Source organism: Sminthopsis crassicaudata, chromosome 3, assembly GCF_048593235.1.
Source record: "Sminthopsis crassicaudata isolate SCR6 chromosome 3, ASM4859323v1, whole genome shotgun sequence".
In the NCBI taxonomy this organism is placed as follows: Eukaryota; Metazoa; Chordata; class Mammalia; order Dasyuromorphia; family Dasyuridae; genus Sminthopsis; species Sminthopsis crassicaudata.
Window position 1 is genome coordinate 263,466,183 of NC_133619.1, and position 20,217 is coordinate 263,486,399.

The 20,217-nt window shown below is 35.3% G+C and overlaps 2 protein-coding genes across 6 annotated transcripts in view; one reads left to right on the top strand and one right to left on the bottom strand.

Moving 5' to 3' along the window:
• Positions 1–164: 164 nt before the first annotated feature.
• On the bottom strand, positions 165–2,458 carry LOC141562014 (uncharacterized). Its single transcript, XM_074302040.1, has 3 exons — positions 2,423–2,458; positions 1,663–2,338; positions 165–324 (listed from the first exon to the last, which is right to left on the bottom strand). The coding sequence occupies exons 1-2, from the start codon at positions 2,456–2,458 to the stop codon at positions 1,706–1,708; spliced, it is 669 nt and encodes a 222-aa protein (XP_074158141.1). The 3' UTR covers positions 165–324; positions 1,663–1,705.
• The window catches only part of SCAF4 (SR-related CTD associated factor 4), a 91,406-nt gene continuing 73,117 nt past the window's right edge, over positions 1,929–20,217 (top strand). For all 5 annotated transcript variants that reach the window (XM_074300664.1, XM_074300667.1, XM_074300666.1 and 2 more), the window contains exon 1: positions 1,929–2,486. In XM_074300664.1, the coding sequence (XP_074156765.1) occupies positions 2,457–2,486 (30 nt within the window). In that variant the 5' untranslated portion in view covers positions 1,929–2,456. The remainder of the gene's footprint in view (positions 2,487–20,217) is intronic.

A 20,217-nucleotide genomic window follows, 5' to 3' on the forward strand; every position in this document is an offset into this window, starting at 1 on the left:
TTTTAAAAATTTCTATTGGTAATTTCTAAATTTCCTTTGCTATATCATATGAAAAGATGGGTTGTACAATATTACAAGAAGCACAAATATTAGTTGAGTATGGCTGAATTAGGGCAACTTTGTAAAGTAAGTTAATTATTCTATAAAAGTAGTACACAATTGAATTCAATTTAACATTTATTAAGGGCTTACTATAATCGGGCTACAGAAGATACAAAGCCAAAAAAGTGTAACAATTTTTTCCTTCAAGGAGCTTACAAGGAGAGGAACAGAGACTTTCATAAGGCCATAGGTGTAAAGCTGCAGGGGAACTCAAATCGCCATCTATTGATAAAAAAAAAATAATAATTTGTAGCTAACATTTATATACACTTGAGACAAACTTAGGATGTAGGTGATATTATTATCCCCATTTTACAAATGATAAAACTGAGGCAAACTTATCTAGAGGCACACAAGTAAACTAAGTTAAGTGTCTGAGGCTGAATTTCTCATAATCAAGCCCAGTGGCAAGGCCTAGCAGCTCTCAATAAAAGCCATCTTAGAAAAACTCCAATCATGTTGTAAATGAGGAAATTAAGGCTCCAGAGAGTTGAAGTGACCACCTCAAGGTAATGGTAGAGCCTAGGTTTGAACCCAAACTATCTGCTTTTCAAATGGGCCCCTTTCCATGTCAATTCTCATGTGATTTTTTTTCCTCACCTCAAAGAGGTGGATATTACTATCCTGGCAAAGGCCCACATTCACAAGCTCTTTGGTGACAGTGAGTCCTGGGCCTGGAATGTGATTCCAAGTCCTACCTTAGATTTTTACTGGCTGTATAACCCCAGGCTCAGGAGAACAGAGAATGTCTTTTGCCTGTTTATGTCCCCCAGGACTCAGCACAGTGCCCAGCATATAATATGTGATTAATGCTCATTGAATTGGAAAAAAACCAAAACAAAACAAAACAAAACACGACCATCTCAAAGAATTCAGTTTCTTATCTCTAACAGAGGGACAACTATATTCATCTCCGTTACATGTATAACGTAATGTAAAGCATTTTGCTATAGATATAAGAGCTCACTCACTTTTCAGAGTACTAATTTTGTGGTTCTAGACAAACATTTCATTTCACTGAACCAAACATTTTATGTCCGGAAGTTAAAGGATGAAGGCCTGCAACTCAATTCTACTTGCCTTCAGGCTCCAGAGCATCAACTATCTCCTGAGAGCATGTAAAAATATTTATTTGCATGTTTCTATTGGAGCGCATGGTCTAGTCTTCCATTTGTGGCATATAGGTACTGCTCTAGAGACAGAGAACTGTGGCCCATTTAAACTCTAGGACCCCAAACTAGAACGTCCTAAAAGGGCCCAATGCCTGGAGTTAAATGCAATGTAACCAAACTTCCAAGAGATCTTTTTGCTTGGAGCAGCAGATCCTTCCAGGACCAAGCCTGCCCAGGCCAGAAAGACAAGCCCAGCACCCTCCCATCTCTCCTCCCTGCCCTGCCCTCCCAACCCCCAATCCCCAACCCCTAACGAAGAGAACAGGCTTTTGTGCCTTGATGGAGAGGGGAGTGCCCACTCCGCCCTCGACCCCTCCCTCCGGCTCTCCTCCCCGCCTCCCCTCCCGCTATTCCCCCTCCCAAGAGTGTAGCACACTGAGGTCTCCACCGTGCACCCCGAGGCCGGCGGGAAGCAGCTCAGCTATCGGCCATCACGTGCTGTTCCTGCTGCTCCAGCTGCTGCCGCCGCCGCCAGCGCCGCCACCACTGCCGCTGCTATCGCCGCTGCCGCTGCCTCCAGCGAAGCTCCGTTCTCCAGCTCGAGCGGAAGTGGGCGGGGAAAAGTATCTTGGAAGGGAACTGGGGAGGGGGAGGGGACGAGTGGCGGGAGGAGAGGTACACGCCGCCGAGAAACAGGAAGCGGCTGGGAGGTCTGAGCCATCCCAGGGTGCCCCGCGCGGCGTGGACTCGGCCGCTGCCGCCATCCCGCTGGCTAAGAGAGTGATAGAGAGCAGAGGAGGAGGAGAAGGCCCGTGCCTTAGGTGGCCTGTCTGCCCGCCCGCCTGCCGACTTCCTGACCCCGAGTGTAGGTGTATGTGCGTGCGAGTGAGTGAATGAGTGAGTGATTGTATGTATGTGTGCGCGGGGGGCCGTGTCAACGAGACGCCGAGCGCAGCCGCCGCCGCCGCCACCACCAAACGGACATGTTGGAGCCCAGCGCCGCCACCGCCTCCTCCTTTTTTCCTTCCTCTGAACGGGACTGAACTGTGGACCTGGCCGTCACCGCCTCCGCCTCCTCGAGCCCCGAGTCTCCCGCCTCCTCCGCCCGGATCTCCACGTCTAAGCTAGTCTCCTCTCTCTCCCGACCCGGCTCGACCTCTCCGCCCCGCTCCCCGCCGGCTCCCCCTGCAACGCGAGGTCTATGAAACCGGCAGGGCCCGGAGCAGCCGCCGCAGCGCGAACATGGACGCCGTCAACGCCTTCAACCAGGAGGTGAGCGGGGCCCTGGGGCCCTGGGGCCGGGGGGAGGAGGCAGCTTCCACTGCTGGGATCTTCCCCTCCGGCTGGCCCAGAAGGGGAGGGGAAGGAGGACAGGGGAGGAGGTGCCTAGCTGCCATTCAGCGGACTAAAAAGGGCCGCCCCCAGCACCTTTCCTTTCCCGCTCCTCCCGACTTAGACGCTTCGGCGCTGCTGGGGGGTCGCTTCGTACCAGTTTCGCGGAGGGAGAGTGGCGGGGTCGGCAGCCGAGCGAGGTCACTGCTCTCCTCCTTTCTTTCCCCCAGCTTAACCCCCTTGTCCCCTCCCCCACCGCGCCTCCCGGGGCGTCGACCTCTCTCCGCGGAGACTTGGCCCCTTCCCCTCCCCCTCCCCCTGTTCCTGTTAACTTCTCTCCCTGCTACCCAAGTGTGGCAGAGTTCTCTCTGCTCTCGCTGAGTGACCAGCTTCGCTGTGCCCCGGGCGGGGAGGGGGACGGACGACCAGAGGGGGCTACACACGTGTGTGTGTGTGTATGTGTGTGTGCGCGCGCGTGCCTGCGCGAGAGAGTGGTGGGTTGGTGGGCCTGTCTGCAGTGGGGACCCTGGCCCTAGAGAGCCGGCGAGGGGGGCTCGTCGGGGACGATCCACCGTCCCGGGAATTCAGACTCTTGCGCTAGGCGGAGCATAAAATAAGTGGAAAGTGTTCTTGAAGCACGGACTGCGAATCGCACCCATTTCCTCCTGGGTCTGAAGACCTGAGGTTACTGAGAAACTGAAAAGTGACCGCGGAGGGAGGCAGGCCGGCCGGCCGGCCACCCTGACCCTTTATGCTTTAGTTAGACTTCGGGTTCGTCTGACTGGGCACTTTTACTGGTGGGAAAGTCTGTTAAAAAAAAAAATCCTTTCCAGTTACACTTTAATTCACTAACTCATCACGAATTCCTTTATTTGGAGGATAATTTAAAATTCTAGTTCTGCCAAATGTAAGTTACAAATTTTAAGGCCTTTGCGATGGTGAAAGTTGAACTCCTTTCATCTCCCAAACTTTCCTCACTGGGTTAATCATCTTATATAAAAGATCAGGTATTCAGCCTCCCCATATTCGTTAAATGTACAAAATAGAAATTTTGTATTCATACAAAAAATTGCACAAACGTTGCTGTTCTGAGTTTTACTGCCTACATGGTGTAGTCAGTTACATTTTAATAAGATTATGGGGCAGCAAATAATGTCTTAAGAGTGACTTTGGCCCAGTTAAGCAATGACTTAAGAATGACACTTTTGGAAGTGTTCAGCAAAACCTCTCTGTGGTTGTTTCTAGTTAAGATAGGTTTCAAAGCAAGAAGGCCCCAAGATTGAGGCTCATTATTTCTGAATTGAAGAGTGAAGTGTGTATCAAATGCTTCGCAAACTTTTTAAATGCCCGTAGAAAGGTCAGTTATAATTCCTTGCTAGATTACAGTGTTATTTTTTTTGTTGCCAAACTTTCCCCCCATTCATACAAGTTAAAAGGAATTAATTTTTTAATCTAACTAATTTAGACTAAGAACTGAACTTCAGATAAAGGTACTCAGCACTGTGTGAATTTCATTTGTAACTTTCCTTTATAATAATTTTTTTTTCATCATGGCCTCTGGCAATCTGGTAAAAGTATGATTTTTTTTTTTTCAAAAGATTTTTAAATACACAAAATGAAATACATAATGATTACAAAGGAAACTAGTTACATTGAAATTTATTTATCAAAATACTTTAAAAAAAAAACTGGTTCATGGACTACCCCTAAGTTAAGATTTATAACTTTGACCTTCAAGCTCTTTTTTTCATTCAATAATTATTTATTGTCTCCTGTGTGCAAGGCAGTGTGCTGGAGGTGGGAGTATTGTATACAAAAGTAAATAAATAAAATACCTCTAGTTTATAAGTTTTAAATTTATGATTGTGTGGTAAATTATATAATAACTTTTGGATAAATTACTTGTTATGAATTTGCCCATTTCACCATTCTTATAAATTCATCTCCATTAACAAAAGATTACTGCTAAATATTATCATGATTGGTCAACAAAATGGTTAAAGATGCCATTGTAGAACGTACATTTTGACTCATTTTCGCTATAAAGGTTCTTTTTTTCCTAGATATTTGTTAATGATATGTTCTGAATTTCCCCCAGGAATAGAAGTCAAAACTTACTTTTTTTGAAAATTGGAACATTTATCTATCTCCAGTCTTGGACTACCACTCCTGTTTTTTAGTGTCTTTTAAGTTTTAACAGTGACTTAATATGTATCTGAATAATAGTTCTTTTGGACCTCGTGATTTGAAACTCTTTCAGAGTAGTTTGTTGTCTTATTTTTCCCCCTAGTAACTGTTTTGTTCTGTCTTTTTCATTTCAAGGTTCATTCTCTTTTGGCAGAGAAAAGAGAAACTGAATGTGAGTTGATAGCTTTGTCTTTCTCCATCATCCACTTTAACCCCCAACACAAACATTTCTACTGTGTTATATTATTTCTTTGATCTTCTTTTCCCAATAGGTCTTTCTTAAAAAACATTTCCATTCATCTCATTCTGAGTGTTAGCCCTCCAATTTTCTTATTACACTGGGTTTTCCTGTATTCTTTACAAAACTATTCAAATCGCCATTATCCTTTAAAAGGACAAACAACTCCATCACTTGATTTTACTGTCTCCTTAAGCCATCCCTTTCACAGACAAACTGCCATCTACACAAATTGTCCCCATGTTCTAACTTAATTCTTCTCAACCTCTTTCAGTCTGCCTTCTAACCTCCTCATTCACTTGAACCTTTTCCTTTAAAGTTGCTAGTGATCTCTGATTGCCAAATTTGATTTTTTTTCTCTCTTAACTTTCCTTCTTCATCTGTCTGCAACCTTTGTCACTATTAACCATTTTTCTTCCTTTTATATTTCCTCTACTTGGGTTTTCAGGACATTTGGCTGTTTGTTTCTTCTCTCTTTTCTTTGCCAAGATTATCATTCTTGTCCCAAGGTTCTGTCCTGGCTTCTCTCTCTCACATTTTGATCACTTGATTATCTCTCTGATGACTCCAAATATAGGTATATGATAATGCCATATATGCCCCTAATGTTTTCTGTTTCTTGCCCAGGGCTTCTTATTAACTCTTAGCAGTATTTCTAGATTATTTCTAGCACTATCAGTTGTGCTCTTATGATTAAATTCAAAGTATATAATAATGACATGATTTGACAAATCTTGAGAAATTTTCTGTCAACTCTGGGTATTTTAGGGAAACAGCAAGTACCTGTCTCCTCCCCTCACCCCACCCCCATACCCTTTTTTTATAAACTTCATAGTTTGACTGATAGCTGCCTCATTTACTATTCTTCTTATTCAAACATTAGATAATTTCTGACAGCACTTAGGGATTTACATCATGATCTCTTAGTGGACAAGTAGCTGCTTCCTCAGAAAATCTACCTTTCCTCTCTTGAAGGATTTCATGTCTATAATTTAGTTTTGAGTTCCAATTTGGGGCCTTTTTCTTTCTCAAAGAATCATAGATCTAGAGTTATAAAACTAGGTCAAACTAGATAACTAGAGCTATCGAGAGCTAAAAGGGGCTTCAAAGGCTACCTAGCCCAATGGCCCAGGGTAGTTAAATGTCTTTCTCAAGATCACACAGGTATTAAGTATTAGACATACAATTAGAGTCCAAATTCTCTTGACTCCAGAATTGTTGCTTATATACAGTCATACTTTTAAAGGTTAGAATTCCCATTTGCCTTTTTTTTCTTTTCTTTTTTTCTTTTAATTTTTCTTTTCTTAAATATTTCCTGATAACCTGGAAGTGGTGGGGCATTTTTAGAATCCCTTTAACTTTCCTTTTAAGTAAGACACTAATATTGGAAAGTTAACAACTGCTTGGCTGTGGCAGAAAAACAATCACATTGATCAGGTTGGATTTATATCAGTCACTGTCAGAGGACAGAGTAAAGCATATGCATGAGGTTATAAAGATAGAATCACCAGCATTTGGCTGTTGGAATATTGGGTATGGGAGAGTCTTCGAATATGACACCTTGGTTAGTAGCTTGATGATATCCTTGGCTTGGCTTTAATAAGGAAATTAGAAAGGGGGGAGAGTTTGAGAGAAGATATGAATTCCATTTAGGCATTTTGAGGTTTCGATGCCTATCAGACATGGAGGTTGAGATTTCCAGTAGGGAATAAGAGATTGGGAGGCAGGAGAGAGAGGATCGGACAAAACAAATAAATTTGATAATTATCTGCATAAAGATGATAGCTGAATTCATGCAAAATGATGTGATCATCAAATGAAATAGTATAGGAGAAGAAAAGACTAAGAACAGGATCTTGGGACTGAGTCTGACCTGTCTATTGCTGATCCACTGAATTTGTTTTTTGATTTCCCCAACACACTCAGTCTGGCATTCTTAGATCATTGTTGGAAATAGTAAAGGGAGCTTAAATACTTTTTTCTAATCTCTCACTTTAGTTTGTTAACTGTAAATCAAAAGGAAATTCAATAAGGCTTTTTTGGTTTTTTAAATAAGCAATAGCCTTTAAAAGTTAGGTGATAAAATTCCAAACAGTAGAGATACAGAATCAATTGAGAGCCTACAAAATAAATCCCTGTGGGAAATGACCAGATAAGAATTGAATTATAATTGGGAATATCACGTTTTACAATAAAATATGGTATTTGCATATGCATCTGTTTTGTATCTTATTTCATGATAAATTTTAGCTGTTTTGGTTATGTTTTGGAGGAGTCAGACTTTTTTTAATGTGGGAATAGGTTTCCAGTTTTATGTTAGTGGGAAAAATAATTTCTCAAAAACCTGCTTCACTCAAAACTTTTGTTATAAACTTTTTCATAAACTTAGCTCTTCTGTAAAATGAAGCAAATTTATACAATTAAAACAATTCCAAAATCTTTCTGCACTAGTAAAGAAGATGGAGGAGGAGGGAATAAGCATTTAAGTGCCTACCACATATTGTACTAAGTGCTTTACAAATATCTCATTTGATCTTCATATCTACTCTAGGTGGTAGGTGCTATTATTTTTCCCATTTTATAGAAAGGCTGAAGCAGGTAGAATAAGGGTTATGTGGCTAGTAAGTTTATGAGGTAGAATTTGAACTGAGGTCTTAAAGACTCTCATACCAGCTCTCTATACATCATGCCATCCAGCTGACTCCAGTAAAGTACTGTAGTTAAACTTTGTACAAGTAGTTAGTAGGGAGTTGTGTAATCCAAATATCAGCTATATTTGGCTTTAAAGTATATTTTCTTTACACTAATTTGTTTATAATTTCCTTAACATGGAGAGTTAGTCTGGGCCAATTATAATGGATAGGGTACTGATTAGAGTCATATCAGGGTTCAGCTGCCACTTGATTTGTTTTTCCTCATTTGTAAAATGAGCTAAAGAAGGAAATGAAAAAGCCTAGAGAACCCAAAAGGCGTCATGAAGATTTAGAAATAACTGAACATTACTACTAAGATATTAGCTCCCAAGAAAATAGGGCCATTACCCCCATTGATATACATGTTTAAAGTATATAAACAGTCAGTTTTCTTTTTTAAATTAATAAAAATATGTTTTCCTTATCTCCCCAGTTCCCTATTTAAAAAAAAAAACCCATATAATAAATATGCTTTTTTAAACAAAAGGAATTTCTACATCAGCCATATCCAAAAAATTGTCTTAAACTGTATCCCAAGTCCATCATTCTGTGTCAGGAGGTGTAGGTTATACTTCACTATGATTAGTGATTGTGTTAATTAAAGCTCTTTTTAAAGTTTTTTTTATTTACAGTGTTATTGTATAAAGTGTTCTGTTTCTACTCACTTGGCTCAGTATCATTTCATACAAGTGTATGGTTGTAATATAGTATAGGGGTTTCTCTGAAACCACCCTCTAGCTCACTTCTTTATAAGCACAATAGTATTCCATCACATTCATTTACTAGAACTTATTCAGATATTCCCCCATTGGTAGATAATCCTTTTTGATTCTGTCACTATAAAAGATCTCTTATAAATATTTTTGTATGTATTTGTCTTTTTTTTTTTTTTTTTTTTCTTTTCTTTTTCCTTTGATCTCTTTAGGGTATAGATGTGGTTATAGGGTTATAGTATCACTGGGTTAAAGAGTTTAATAGCTTTTTGTGCATAGTTCCAGATTGCTTTATAGAATGGATGGACCAATAGTTCACAGATCCAACAGTGCTGTAAGTGTTCCCACCCCTCATCCAGAATTTGACATTTTTTGTTTTTTGGCAAGCTGATGTTTGTGAGGTAGAACCTGAGAGAGTTAACTTGAATTTGCATTTTTCTAATTATTGGGGATTTAGAATATTTTTTCAGTGAAGTCTTTCCAGCTTGTCAGATGAGGGTATTAGTTGAGTGGAAGGTATTTTTACTATTTCACAATCAAAAGAAGTAGAAACAATGAAATTCCATTGTGCTTAAAAAAAAAAAAAAACTGATTATAAAAAAAAAATCGGAACATAATCCTTTATTATTATTATTATTATTATTATGGCAATGGAGTTATAGGAACAACAGCCTCTCTGAATAGCCTTTGTGAAGTCTGACTTCAGTGGTTTAGTAACAAGTAACATCAATTCCTTTTATTCCGCTTATTTGATTAATCTTAAAAAATGTTCAGTTGTTTTCAGTTATGTCTGATACCTTGTGATCCCATTTGTGGTTTTTTAAAATAGTATTTTTCCCCAATTATATATAAAGACAATTTTTAGCACTCATTTTAAAAATTAATTGGGTTTCTTAGATTATGCATGGTTTTTTTTTTAATGTATTTCTATGAATCATGTTGGGATGGTGATCAGAATGTAAAGGAAAACCACAGTGGGAAAAAAGGTGAAAATAGTATATATGGATCCACATTCAGTCTCCTTAGTTCTTTCTCTTGATTCTTATGGCATTTTCCATCTAAATTGGAATTGCTTTGGATCACTGAATTATTGAGAAAAGCTAAGTCTATCAGTTGATAGATTTTTTTTTTTTTTTTTTTTGCTGAGGCAATTGGAGTTAAGTGACTTGCCCAGCGTCACACAGCCAGGAGGTGTTAAATGTCTGAGGGCAGATTTGAATTCGGGGCCTCCTGGCTTTAGGGCTGGTGCTCTATCCACTGCACCACCTGTCCTCTTAGCATTCATTTTTACAAAATTTTGAGTTTGAAAATTTTCTCTCTCTTCTCTTTCTTAAGTGATACACAGGTTGACATAGATTGTATATGTGTAACATGTAAAACCTTATTTCCATATTAGTCACAGTTGTGAAAGAAGAAATTGACCAAAAGGGGGAAAAAATACAGGGAGAAAGTGCATTTGGGGTTTTCTTGACAGAGATACTGGAGTGTTTTATCATTTCCTTCTCTACTTCATTTTACAGGTAAGGAAACTGAGGAAAACAGCATTAAATGACTTGTCCAAGATCACATAACTATTAAGTGTTTGAGGTCATATTTGAACTGAAATCTTTCTGTCTCCAGAACCAGTATTCTTATCTACCACACAACTAGCTGCCTCTATTTCAAAATACTTGTACTAAATTCTAAGTCTTGTAAAGTTTGTATTTGCTGTATTATCATATAAATTAGTTTCCTAGTTCTGCTCAATTCATTCTTCATCAGTTACAAGTGTTGAATTCTCTGAAACTCTCCCCTTTATTCCTTATAGCACAATTATATTCTGTTATATTAATTCATTTACCATAATTTGTTGTCATTTCCCAATTGAAGAGCACCCTACTTATGTCCAGTACTTTGCTAACTACAAGAAAAACTTATAAATAAATATTTTTTGTAGACAGGTATTTTTTTCTTAAAAAATTTTTTTCCCACCTCAGTGCATTGATGTGCCTACTTTCCCTCCTGTTTTTGTTTTCTTTTGTTTTCTTTTATTTTTTTTTCAATCAACTTGACATTGTCATAGTTATGAGAATATTAATGATTTGGATTTTTTTTAATGGCTTCTTTCCTTGAAAAGACTGTTCATAAACTTTGGCCTGATAAATCTTATTCTTTTACATTTGAATTAATTCCTTCTATATCTTAGATATGAAACTACTAATTAGAGAAATTTGTTGAAAATAGTTTCCCCTCAGTTATTTGTTTCCCTTCTAAATTTTGTCTTTTGATTTGGTTTGATTTTAAGTAAAAATTTTATTTTTTATGTAATCAGAATTTTCTACTTTATTTAATGTCATTCTCCCTTGCTTGGTCATGAACTCTCAACACATCTATAGTTCTGAAAGGTAATTTCTCCTTGGCTCTTCTAATTTGTTTATATCACCCTTTATGTTTAATTTACCCATCCATTTGAACTTATCTTGGTTTATAATGTGAGATATTGTTCCATATCTAGTTTTTTTTCCAGACTGCTTTCCACTTTTCATCTTTTTCACAATTGTGAAATTGTGAGCTTTATCTGCAATCTTTGAGTTGATCAAACATGGCTATGGTGCTTATTTGCTTCTGTGGTGTATCTGTTTCATTGATCAAACTTCATTTCATAACAATGATTTTTTTTCTTTTTTTTAGGTTATATATGACATTCATTTTTTACTTATTACGATATGAGTCATGTTGTAAGAGAATTAAGAACAAAAGGGAAAAGCCATGAAAAACAATAGAAAGAAAAAAAAGGTGAAATAGTATGTATGCTTCGATCTGCATTCGGTCTCCATAGTTCTCTCTTGGTAGATGGCAATTTCTTTTTTATTAACAAAACATATGTATGGGTAATTTTTCAACAATGACCCTTGCAAAAACTTCTGTTCCAATTTTTCACCTCCCTTAGATGGCAGTTAGTCACATACATGTTAAATATGTCAAAGTATGTGTTAAATACAGTATATGTGTACATATTTATACAGTTGTCTTGCTACACAAGAAAAATTGGATTTAGAAAGAAGATAAAAATAACCTGGGAAGAAAAACAAAAATGCAAGCAAACAGTAACAGAAAGAGTTTAAATGCTATGTTGTGGTCCACACTCATTTCCCATTGTTCTTTCGCTGGGTGTAGACGGTTCTGTTCATTACTGATCATTTGGGACTAATTTGGATCCTCTCTTTGTTGAAGAGGACTACTTTCATCAGAATTGATCCTCATATAGTATTGTTGTTGAAGTGTATAATGATCTGATTCTGCTTATTTCACTCAGCATCAGTTCATGTAAGTCTCTCCAAGCCTCTCTGTATTCATCCTGTTGGTCATTTCTTACAGAACAATAATATTCCATAACATTCATATACCACAATTTACTCAGCCATTCTCCAATTGATGGGCATCCATTTAATTTCCAATTTCTGGCCAGTACAAAAATGGGCTGCCACAAACATTTTTTGCACATACAGGTCCTTTTCCCTTTAATAATTCTTTGGGATATAAGCCCAGTAGTAAAACTGCTGGATCAAAGGGTATGCACAGCTTGACAACTTTTTTTTTTTTTTTTTTTGAACTATTGTTCCAAATTGGTGGATGACATTTTCTCTATCCAAAATTTATTGGAATTGCCTTGAATTGTCACTGTTGCTGAGAAGAGCCAAGTCTGTCATAGTTATCATCTCACAATTTTGCTGTTGCTATGTACCATATTTTCCTGGTTCTGCTTCACTCAGTATCAGTATGTATAAATCTTTCCAGGCTTTTCTAAAATCAGCATGTTCATCATTTCTTGTAGTAGAATAATATTCCATTACATTCATGTTAACATAACAATCCATCCATTCCCAAAATGATGGGCATCTATTCATTTTCCAATTATAAGCATTTTTTGGTCCATGTGAGTTCTTTTCCCTCTTTTATGATTTCTTTGGGATACAGACCTATTAGTGGCACTACTGGATCAAAGGGGGACAGTGCCTTTTTTTTTTTTTTTTTTTTTTTTTTTTTTTGCTTTGTAGTGTGGTTTAAGAGAAAGTACTTGAGAAAGGCCCCCTTCCCACCTTCTGTTGCTGCAGACATATTTTGCTAAATTTTTTTTTTTTTTTTTTAAGGCTGGGGTTAAGTGACTTGCCCAGGGTCACACAGCTAGGAAGTGTTAAGTGTCTGAGATCAGCTTTGAACTCGGGTCCTCCTGAATTCAAGACTGGTGTTCTATCCACTGCGCCATCTAGCTGCCCCTTGTTACTTTTTTCCAACTTTATAAAGTTTGGTATGACAGCAAATAAATTAATTTTATCAGCATTGTCATTTTTATAGTGATTTGGCCTATCCATAGAAAATTAGTATATTTTTAGTATTTAGAGTTGTTTTTCATTTTTGCGAATAATACTTTGTGGATGAATTTCATATAGTACGACTGTGTCTTGGCAAGTAGACTGAAGGGAGTATTTTGTATATTGTCATTACTTTAAATGAAACTTCTTTTTTTTTCTGTGTTTCATTGGTAATAGAAATGCTAGTTACTTTGTATAAATTCATTTTACATCTTCATTTTTGATGAAGTTATACTTTCAGCTAAATTTTCAGTTGGCTTTCTAGGGTTCTGTTAAGTAAAGCATGATAACATTTATAATAAGTGATAATTTTGTTTTCTTTTTGTTCTCATTTTCAGTCTTATTTTTCAGTTTCAAAGACAGCGCCACATGTCATTCCATCAGTTGTTATCCAAATTGATGTAGAGCCAACTTAATAATATTTAATTATAGTTCAAATAGATATGAATCCACTTAACTTTATCATAGTTTTGCACCATCTTTTTCTCTTAACCACATGGATATTATGAGACTTGATCAATTTGCTGAAAAGATTGTCAAAGCATATAATTTTTCAAAATTGTTCAATTCAAAAGCAATCTTCACCCCAAACTGAAAGTGATGTCTCCAAAGTTATATAATGGATATGAATCCATTTGTATGGACCAGATGAGGAAACTCCTTATTATAAAAGTTGGAACTACATCTCAAACTTCTTCTCTGAGATAAAATAGATGTGATGTTAATGTTCATTAGACTTTGGCAGGACTATAATATTAGCTGTTTATTCATAGTTCATGTTTAAAATAATATTCTTTCCTTAACTGCTTAGAGATCATGATTTCTCATATATTAAGTAATTTTTAGGTGATCTTTTTATCCCTTTAATGTAGGGATATTGATTCACAAAATAGGCAATTACAAAATTTAAAATAATTTCATTAATTGAAACATCTGTTAAGCACTAAATTTTATATTTTAAATTGCCTTTCTGAACTTTATTCTAATTTTAAGAGATTTTAAAAATAGGCAAAATTAATTTTTAATAGGATTCATATATTAGCCCCTATTAAAAATAATTGTTGCACACTTCTTCCTTGTTGATTATTAAATTTTTGATTTTACAGACAATCTTTGATGAAAAAAATTTTAAGGTTTGTGCATAAACAAAATTGTATCTTCTGTGGTCCTCTTTTATCCTTTGGATTCCATGATTTTGAAAGATAAAATTCGTAACTCTTCTTGTTTATTCATATTTAAATTAAGAATCTATGTACTTTTTTTTAATTTAAATTTTTCTTTATTTCTTTAAGAAGCACTTCCCCCTCCCCCCCTTAGTAGCATTTTCTCTTTTTAATTACATGTAAAGATGGCTTTCATCATTCGCTTCTATAAGATTTTTGAGTTCTAAACTTTTTCTCCCTTCCTAAGAAAGCAAACAATCTATCTGTCTGTATTTTATTGTGGTATATGGGATGGGATAGTGGTTTAAATCTAATATCTGCCAAACCTCTTTCCAATTGTCTCAATTATTTTTGTCAAATTATTATTCCTGTATTGGAGTTTTGGAATATACTAAACAATGTTCATATGCTTCTGTCTTGTTTGTTTCCCAGATCTTCTTAACCATGTATTTCCAGTTTGAATTTATGCACCTGATTATTTTTTAAGTTTTTATTTGTAGTTTCTATTTCTTACATCACCATAGTTATCTCAAGTATCCTTGACCCTCCTCCCTGAGAACAACCCCTTAAAACAAATAGTAATTTTTAAAGGAAACAAGTTAGCACAATTGAGCAATATTATTTCAGAACAATTCTGAAAGTCTGAAAACATGCAACATATTGTGGATCCCCATTTCCACATAGGAGAAATTGGGAGTGTCTTTTTTATACCTTTTCATTTAAATTTTATTTGATCTTTATAATTTTATTACATCCATTTTTTTTTGTGTGTGTGTGTGTGTATGTGTGTTTGCTTTTATTTTTAGTTTGTTTTTTTTTTTAAGCAGTTTTTGTGTAATTATTATCTACATTGTATTTAGAATGTTTTTTTTTCCCCCCTGAAGCTGGGGTTAAGTGACTTGCCCAGGGTCACACAGCTAAGAAGTGTTAAGTGAAGTGTTAAGTGAGTGAGACCAGATTCGAACATAGGTCCTTCTGAATTCAGGGCTGGTGCTCTATCCACTTCGCCACCTAGCTGCCCCCATATTTAGAATGTTTTTCATTGTAATTACAGAAGTTCTGTATTTACAGAAGTTCTGCTTAACTTCATTCTGCATCAGTTTGTAAAGATTTTTCTGTAATTCTCTGTATTCATCACTTACCATTTATTTTAGCATAGTCATATATTGTTTATCTATTCCCCATTTGATGGGCATCTGCTTTGTTTCTAATTTTTAGCTATCGCAAAAAGTGCTGCTATAAATATTTTGGGGTACATAGGGAGATTTTCTTCCAATTGATGGCTTCCTGGGGGTATAATCCCAGTAGTAGACTCTCATATTAAAAGGGATGTGGACATTTTAGTAATTTTATATGCATAAATCCAAATTGCTTTCCAAAATGGTTTTGCCATTTCACATTTCTAGCAACAAAGTATTATTAGTGTGTCTTTTCACCCGTAACTACTCCAAGATTGACTGTGGTTATTTTTGGTCATTTTTTGCCAATGTGAGAGTATGAAGTTAAACCTCAGGGTTGTTTTGATTTGTATTTCCCTTATTTACTATTTGGACCAGTTTTTCATTCGGTAATGAATACTTTGCAATTCTTTTGAGAATTCTTTTGTTTATATTCTTTGGCCATTTAAGTATTAGGAAATGCAATTCATTTTATGTGCATCAATTATTTATATATGTTGATTAGAAAATTTTGATGGCACAGGTTTTTTTTTCCAATTTGATCACATCCCTTTTTATATATACATTAATATTTTCTCTGTAGAAACTTTTCATTTGCAGCACTTGATTACTTTTTAACATAAATGTAAGTCTTCACATTTACTTTGATGTTACACTAGATCCCTAATGTTATCTCTGGGTGAATTTCTAGTGGTAAAAATCACAACTCTAAAAGAGTTCTCAGTCCTCAGATTCATATCCATGTTTAAAAATGTAAAAAATATTGTTCAAGGAAGGAATAAATACTTCATAGAAGTACTAATGACATTCATTCTTTTGAGGGGTTGGATTTTAGGAGGTATTTTTGTTAACATTTTGGGAGAAACATTAAATCATCCAATTTATCCACTATCATCTCTCACTACATTACAGACTTTCTCCTCCTTTGTCATTTATCACTTCCATGAAAAAAAAAATCTTTTAAATTTTTTATGGAGTTCTGTAATTTATCTCATAGGCAGTTATTTTGTTCTTTCTTCACTTGAGAAATTCTGGTGAGTAGGGGAAGGAATTTGTTTTTGTTTTTTTGTTTGTTTTTGCTCTGCTACTTTCCTATATGGAAGGAGCATTTGTAGAGAGGAATGCTTTAAACTTCTGCCAAACTTATAGTATCAAGTCCAATGATTGAATTAAGTTATTGGAAATAAACTACAATGTATTTATACCCATCAGGCATTTTTCTTCATTGCCTTTTCAACAATTTTGAGTCTTTTAAGTCCTGCATATTCATTTGCAGGAATAAGATAACCCAGAAAATACTAGTGTTGAAAAGTTGAGGTATTATTGTATCTAGGAATAGTTTAGATACATTTAAAGTGCTGTACAACTTACACAATAATTTTACCCTATTCTTTCTTTATTCATTTTTGGGTCTGGCTCATTGCCTTGGTGAAGAGGAGTGACAGACTTTTATTCTTTCTTGGAGAAAAATTTCCAAAATCATGCTGAGTTCTGCAGTGTCTTATGGAAAGGAACAATGCTATAAAAATAGCTAACATTTATGTAATGCTTTGAAGTTACCATCCCTTATCTCATTTGCTTTTTACAATAATTCTGTGAGGTATGGTACTATTATTTGTACTTCAGAAATAAGGAAAACAAAGACCAGATAAGTTGTGATTTATCCAGGGTCACATTAAATACCAGAGACAAAATTCCATCCAAGTGTTGAAGAAGCAGCAAGAGCCAAGGCTTGGTAATAATACCTGTATGTCTGTCTTTCTTTTTTCCCTGTATCTCTTGAGTTCATGTCATTTGAGTCAATAATGGAAAAACAGGGAACAGTAATTTTTAGAGTTGGGAAGGAACCTTAGGGTTAAATTTAGTTCAGTTCTTTTCTTTTAGATGAGAAAATTGAATTTTTAATCATAACTTATAGAACCTTCACAATTAGTTAGAAGCATTATTTTCAGAGATAAGCAATGCCAGAATGATCACTTGGTACCTTTTGAAGAAAGAAATTTTTCACAAAGAAACTCATCCTTTGAATTTTTACTAAAAGACAAGACTCCATAGTATATAAGAAAAGAGATTTGAATTTTTACTATTTAATTATTTTTCTTTATTAATTTATTTCATAAAATTTATGTTCATAAAGTTCTATGACCATTTGACCTTTTTCTATTTTAGTTTAGATTTCTCAAGGGCATAAACTCTCTTAATTGCTTTTTGGGGAATACTTGATATATTTTTTATTAACCTATATTTAAATATTAGATTCATTATTAAAATTATCATCCCTTCCAGATTTTGAATAAAATATTCTTTGTTCAGTGTTCCAAACTTCTTTCTTTCCCAAAAGTACATGGGCAGTAATCGTTTGATAAAATGTAAAGTATGCAAATTGTTTTTTTGTTGTTGTTGTTTTAATGGTATTTTGTATTTCCAAATACATGCAAAGATAGTTTTCAACATTCACCTTCACAAAACCTTGTGCTGTAAATTTTTCTCCTTCCCCCTCCCTAATTTTTGTTATTTTCAATTAAATGTATATCTCTTGGAAAATTTTAAAGTTCTTTGTCTTCCTTCAATTTAGTAAGTTTTTAACAAATGTTTGTTAAATGTATTGAATAAATGAAATGTAATTGATTTCAATTTGAATAACCAATTACAGGGAATAGCTAGTGAATGGTAAAAGCAATTTCTGTTTATGATGAAAGGATAACAGTTTCAGGAGTTAAAATTATATTCTATAATGTCACAAAAAGTAAATATTTGAAAATTATGTGAAAGCTTACTATTACTGTATATATAGCCCCTAATATGTGGAACATGGTTTAGGATAACATTAGGTTATTAGGATAACCTAAATTTTCTCTCTGGGTTGGCATGGCTATAGGAAATTTCTTCCTCAATGGATTGCTTCCCAGATATTTTTTCTACTTTTCTTTTACCTATAAGCTCCTGACCCTCATTTCTCTTTTCTTGAAAAATATACCCTTGGTATATAACAAGGTGCTATTATGGACACTTTGTCCAATAGAAACTTTTTAAAGATGCTATTCAGATTAAAGCAATTACAGAAAATTATAACTGATACTCCACTGGAACTTGCAAGCTGAGAGAGACTATATATTTGAGAGGTTCGTTACTAGGTTGACTGGGTTTTTTTGTTATTGTTGTTATTTTGGTCAATAACTCTTAAAGATGTTTTTACTGAATCATAGAAGAGTTGTATAATGTGTACTTGAAGAGAGAGTATTATTAAAGAGCTCTGAAATACTCAAATAGGAATGGAACCAGCTTTTGTGGAAACCTAAGAATAATTTATAACATTGTTTCCATTAAGGAAGTGTATTTGGACTTACCAGCAAATGACTTAAAGATTTTCCAAACAGTTCACTTGAAAGTTGGAAAGACTCGTTTGTAAATGTATCAAAACTATTATTTAGTTTTCATATTCAAAATTGGAAGTTAAAAAATGTAGTATCAAATTACAAATTGAGAAGACTCTCAAATAAGAAAGTAAGCTCATCAGATTATTTATTTTTTTATTTGTTTATTTCTGAGGCTGGGGTTAAGTGACTTGCCCAGGGTCACACAGCTAGGAAAGTGTGTTAAGTGTCTGAGATCAAATTTGAACTCAGGTCCTCCTGAATTCAAGGCTAGTGCTCTATCCACTGCGCCACCTAGCTGCCCTTAACTCATTAGATTTAAATGATCTTGTGCTTTTTCACTATTTGTGATTGTCATAAGGAAAACTTTCAGTTTGACTATCACTCCTGAAATATGATTGTTTCTATCAGTAACCAGATTTCCTATGACATAACATTAATTTTTTAAAAGAAGATATCTTTGTTAAATTATAGCACCAATAACATTGTAAGGAATTTAAATCCTATTTGAGATCCTTAGAGGTTTTTAGTTGGTGTATATATATAGGCTGATCTCTTGTTATGTATGATGTTAATGCTTGTGCTTCAGTTCAGTTTATGATATTTTAATAAAGAGATAAAAATTAACTTAATATGTTTGATCTAGCTCACTCATAAAATCTGTTGAATTCTAGATATCCCCCCCCACCCCCTTGAGTAATAAGACAATTGATTTGCTGACACACATTAATGGGGTCTAAAGACTAAAAACTTAGAAAGCATTGACATAGGCCCCAGAGGTTATCTATTCAGATTAAAAGTTGGGCTTGTCATATAATCTATTTCAACTCTGAGAACAGATACCTGAGGTTTTCATTCTTTTGTCTTTTTGTTGTTATATGTCCCTTAAAAAAAAAAAAAAAAAAGTATATATTTTATTCAGCCAAGATAAATGTTTTCACCTGCCATTACCTCACCACCACCCCAGTTGAGAATACAAGAAAAATAAAACCCAATTAAAAAAAAAAATTGGCCATATAAAGGGGAATTGTTTCATTCTGATTCCCACTATTTCTTTCTAGAAATTTCTCTGGGTTTCTAGTTTGTCATTATGATAGAAAGTTCAGTGTAATAGTATACCATCACATTTATGTAATTATTCATCTATTCTCCAATGTATGGACACTTCAGATTTCTATTTTTTTCCACTTTACAAACATATACATGTTTTTGTACATTTGTAGAGTTTGTTTTGTTTAGCATTAGTCCCTTTACTTAACTTTTAATTTTTTCTGTTTCCCTTTTTGGTTTTGTTTTCCCTTTCTGTTTCCCTGTTGAGCAAAATGTATTTTTGCATCCAACTCTATGTGTTAGTCTTACTCCCTGCCTTTTGTATAGATATTTTTGCACTCTGTATATGAGATAATTTTCTCTAATCTTCCTTTTTCTTCAACTCCCTACTCTAGCCAACGCCAGTGTATTTCTCTTCCTGTCTTTCCATTCTTAAGATATCAAAACACAACAAAAGTCTTCTTAAAAGTTGTCTAATTGGACTCCTGTGGCCCATGATGATGGAGTTCAGAGGAGATACATTTTATCATCTCTCCTTATTTGAATGTAAACAATTTGTTCTTAGTATGAACCTTTTTATGTTTCTCTTAATTCCTATATTTGAACTTCAAAAGTTTCTCTGCAAATGTAGTCTTTTCAGAAGTAATACTTGGAAGTCTTGTCTTTCATTAAAGGTCCATTTCCTCCCCTGTAGCATTATAATACTCAGTTTTGTTCAGTCGG